We start from the raw sequence: 4,283 nt of genomic DNA, 5'->3' as shown, positions 1-4,283 counted from the left end.
CGCCCTGGTCAGATGGGCTTTCCACTTGGACAGATCCTCGTAGAGCAATTCCACTGTCTCCTCCTCCTCTATGTCTTCCTGCTCCACGACAATTCGATGGATGACCCTAGAGCAGTCCCTGTCGCACCAGCGGAGCATGCGTGATATTCGCATGCCACCAGCCTCTTCTTGCTCCGATTCGCATGAATCCTCCGACTCGTAAAAGTCAGAGGACCCATACGAATCCTCCAAAGCCTTTGCAGGCTCTGTCGTCCGCCCGTCGTGTGATGACGACGCGGGTGGGGACCGGGACTATACCCCCCTTCCCGTCGGGTCCTGACATATCCGAGGCTGCCTGGACCTGTACCTCCTTTATTTTTGTTTTCCCTTCCATATTTTTGTTTTCTTTTCGAGGTGGACTCCCCTAGGGCGGTGGGCCTAAGCCCTTTTGGCAGCCGCCCGCTGCCATGAGGTGTACCTCCACAGGAGGTACCGACCACTCTTGGCACCCTTCGCAAGGCTATTCCCTTGCAAAGGGTGAGCCCCTCCACCACGGCAAAGTGATGGTCGACGGGGGGGGGGGGGACATCTAAAGGACCTGGAGCTCGCCGATCCAGAGTTCAGTTCCGCGGATCCAATAGACCTTCTGCTGGGTGCCGACGTCTACGGAGTAATCATCTGCCAGGGCCTGAAAAAGGGAAGTTCTCAGGAACCGGTGGCACAACAGACCTCTCTAGGATGGATACTGTCAGGCATCATCAATGAGAATGCACGCGGCCAACGTATTTCCTCTCACCATTGCCAGGTAGAGGAAGACCTCACCTGTTTGGTGCGTCGCTTCTGGGAACAAGAAGAAGTTCGCCGGCCGTCTCAGCTCTTCTCTAAGGCCGAACTAAAGTGCGAAGAGCACTATTGCCTGCACCATTCACGCACTGCCGACGGCTGGTACATTGTGCGTCTGCCCACGATTGAGCCTCTGCCGGACCTAGCAGGAACAGTTCGCTCCGCCCGCCGTGCTCTGCAACACACGGAGAAGAAATTTGAGAGAGACAGCGAATTTCGAACCGTGTACGCGGAATTCATGCGACAATACTTGGACCTGCGCCACATGATGCTCCTTCGTCGACAGAATCGCATCCGGGTGCTTGCTACCTGCCGCACCACGGGGTCTTGCGTCCGGACAGCACATCCACAAAACTGAGGGTCGTCTTCAACGGCTTGAGCTCCTTGCCAAACGGAGACTCCCTCAACAAATATCTTGCAACGGGACCGAATTTGCTTCCTTCACTGGCCGACATCCTGCTGCGTTGGCGACGTCATCGCTACGTCTTGGCGACCGACATCGAGAAGATGTATAGGCAGATCCTGGTGCACCCTGACGACCAAAGCCTGCAAAGGATATTGTGGAGAGAGAACGCTAACGACGAAATCAAGGAATACTGGCTGGATACTGTTACTTACGGTCTATCCTGTGCTCCTTATCTGGCAATCCGTACTTTACGTCAACTGGCCGAGGACGAAGAACATCGTTACCCGAAAGGAGTCATTATTCTGCTGAGCGACGTCTACATGGACGACATCCTGACCGGTGCGGAGACCATGAAGAAAGCCGAAGTCATGCTACAACAGCTGATTGATATCTGCAAGGCGGGCGGCTTCTCGCTTAAGAAGTGGTCGGCAAACCACACGCTACTGCTGAACCAAGTGGGGCCCGACGACCGCCTTCAACGAAAGGCCAGATGGTGGCTGCCCGGCGAGAGTCACTCCACTCTTGGGTTACGCTGGCTACCCCGGAACGATCGCTTCGCCTTCGCCACCAAACGGATCAATCTATCGACCATCACCAAAAGGTCGGTACTTTCACTGACAGCAAAGATGTTAGACCCTCTCGGCTGGCTGTCCCCAACAACAGTACTAGCTAAGATCTTCATCCAGTCCACCTGGTTGCTAGGCCTCGATTGGGACGCTCCGCTGCCAATCGACGAAGAGAGGAGATGGCTACAATTCCAGAGCGAGCTGCCTGCTCTGGAAAACTTGCTCGTACCTCGATGGCTAGGAAGCTTGGCTGACTCACAGCGAAAGATCCACGTTCGCCGATGCCTCAGAGCGTGCCTACTCAGCTGTGCTATACCTGAAGACCAAAACAAAGGATATTACTAAGGTGGCTCTCTTAGCTGCGAAAACCAAGGTCGCGCTCTTGAAGCAAGTCTCCTTACCTCGGCTGGAGCTGTCTGCCGCCACTCTTCTGGCTTGTCTAGCCGCCCACACCGTACCGATCATTGGAGCAGACAAGACACCTCTTCATATGTGGTCTAATTTCACCGTCACGCTCGGCTGGATCCGTGGGCATCCCTCGACGTGGGCCATCTATGTGGCCAACCGGGTCAGCAAAATACAAACACTGATCCTGGACCCACTGGCATCACGTACCAGGTCGGAAAAACCCAGCCCAGCGGACTGTGTTTCCCGGGGGCTCTATTCTAGCGAGCTGGTTGACCACCCGCTCTGGTGGCAAGGTCCCGTATGGCTAGCAGCGGAGAGCAGTCCTTGGACGACCAACAGCGAGGAGATGTCAGCAGAGGACCTCCCAGAGAGACGAGTCCGTGCTCACGTCGCCGCCGTTGCCGAGCTGAAGCCCGAATCGGAATTGCTGCTTCGCTACTCTTCGCTGAAACGACTGCTGCGGATCACTGCATGGTGCCGTCGCTGGTTGCTGATCCATCGCCAGCTCCGCCATGCGCAAAGCCAGTCTAGCGTGATCAGCGTCGACGAACTGACGGAAGCCCGCATCTCCTGGGTGAGGTTGATCCAGGCTAGAACATTTAAAAACGAGATTAGAAGGCTGCGCAATGGAACGCCTCTGCCGTCGCGAAGCTCCCTGCACAAACTAAATCCATTCCTAGACTGCGAGAGACTTCTACGCGTCGGCGGGCGCCTCAGAAACGCTCACCTGCAGTACAATGCCACTCATCCGCCAATACTGCCCAGCGAGTCGACATACACTCACCTCGTCATCGACGACCACCACCAGCGGACGTTACACAGCGGGACTCAGCTGACCTTGTGCTCCCTGCGCCAGGAGTATTGGGTCCCTCGAGGTCGCTCGCTGGTGAAGAGACACATCAGCCGATGCAGTAGGTGCACAAGATGGCGAGCCGCCATCCCACAGCTTCTCATGGGCGATCTCCTGGTGCCAAGGGTCACGCCAAGCAGGCCGTTTCTCCACACCGGCGTCGACTACGCCGGACCTGTTTGGCAGAGAACGTCGAAGGGCCGCGAACATAAAGCAACTAAAGGGTTCATTGTAGTCTTTGTCTGTTTAGCTTCCAGAGCCGTTCACCTCGACGCAGCCTCGGACTACTCCGCCGACGCCTTCATAGCCGCCTTGCGCCGACTCATCTCCAGGCGAGGTGTCTGCGCCTCCTTGTCCTTGTATAGTGACTGCGGTACCAATTTCGTGGGTGCTGACAGGCAGCTTGGCGCTCTCTTCTCCGCCGCCAGTGCCGACGGACACCGCATCGCCGCATTTGCCGCACAGGAGAAAATCCGGTGGCACTTCAATCCACCGACGGCACCGAACTTCGGCGGCTTGTGGGAAGCCGCCGTCAAATCTATGAAGCACCACCTGCGACGAATCATATGTAATGCAACCCTCACCTATGAGGAGCTGGCGACGCTGCTCTCTCAGATAGAAGCTTGCCTCAATTCTCGACCTCTGCAGCCCTTGTCCGACGACCCGGAGGACGTAGCAGCTCTTACCCCAGGTCACTTCCTGATCGATTCCGCTCTCTCCGCCGTACCTGAACCGTCGCTCAAACGAGAGCCGTCCCGGCTTTCACGCTGGCAGCTTCTGCAACAGATGAGGGACCATTTCTGGTCCCGGTGGGCCAGCGAATACTTACACACGCTGGCCCATCGGCCAAAATAGAGTCAACCAGGAGGCTCGCGTCGGTCGGCTGTGTTTGCTCCGCAGCGAACACACTTCACCAACGCGGTGGCTGCTTGCGCAAATCACTCGATTGCACCCCGGATCCAACGGCCACGTGCGCGTAGTCGAAATCCGTACCGCGAGTACGAATTTAACGCGCCCCGTCAGCAAACTGATTTTTCTGGGCGACGGCAACGAAACTGCACAATAATTCAGCGTCATAAGTCTCACTCTTTTCTCATCGCAGCACAAAAATCATCTCTTCTTTGTCACTGCTCTATTCATTCCTCTTCATCGTCACTTTACTTACATCACACCGACTTACTGTTATCTCCTTTATCACTGCACTATCCTCATCATTACACTATTCGTATCA

At 56.0% G+C, this 4,283-nt stretch overlaps 2 protein-coding genes across 2 annotated transcripts; one reads left to right on the top strand and one right to left on the bottom strand.

The window, feature by feature from the left end:
• Positions 1–807: 807 nt before the first annotated feature.
• Positions 808–2,379, bottom strand: LOC114934132 (uncharacterized). The gene is made up of 3 exons (XM_085487459.1): positions 2,196–2,379; positions 1,441–2,110; positions 808–1,368 (listed from the first exon to the last, which is right to left on the bottom strand). The coding sequence occupies exons 1-2, from the start codon at positions 2,257–2,259 to the stop codon at positions 1,740–1,742; spliced, it is 435 nt and encodes a 144-aa protein (XP_085343585.1). The 5' UTR covers positions 2,260–2,379; the 3' UTR covers positions 808–1,368; positions 1,441–1,739.
• Positions 2,285–3,907, top strand: LOC114943090 (uncharacterized). The gene has a single exon (XM_029306766.2). The coding sequence runs from the start codon at positions 2,285–2,287 to the stop codon at positions 3,905–3,907; it is 1,623 nt and encodes a 540-aa protein (XP_029162599.2).
• Positions 3,908–4,283: the final 376 nt, after the last annotated feature.

Source organism: Nylanderia fulva, unplaced genomic scaffold, assembly GCF_048542155.1.
Source record: "Nylanderia fulva isolate GAGA-0341 unplaced genomic scaffold, ASM4854215v1 Scaffold550, whole genome shotgun sequence".
Lineage (NCBI taxonomy): Eukaryota > Metazoa > Arthropoda > Insecta > Hymenoptera > Formicidae > Nylanderia > Nylanderia fulva.
Note: the sequence above shows the minus strand (reverse complement) of the source record. Positions and strands in the feature narration are given on the sequence as shown.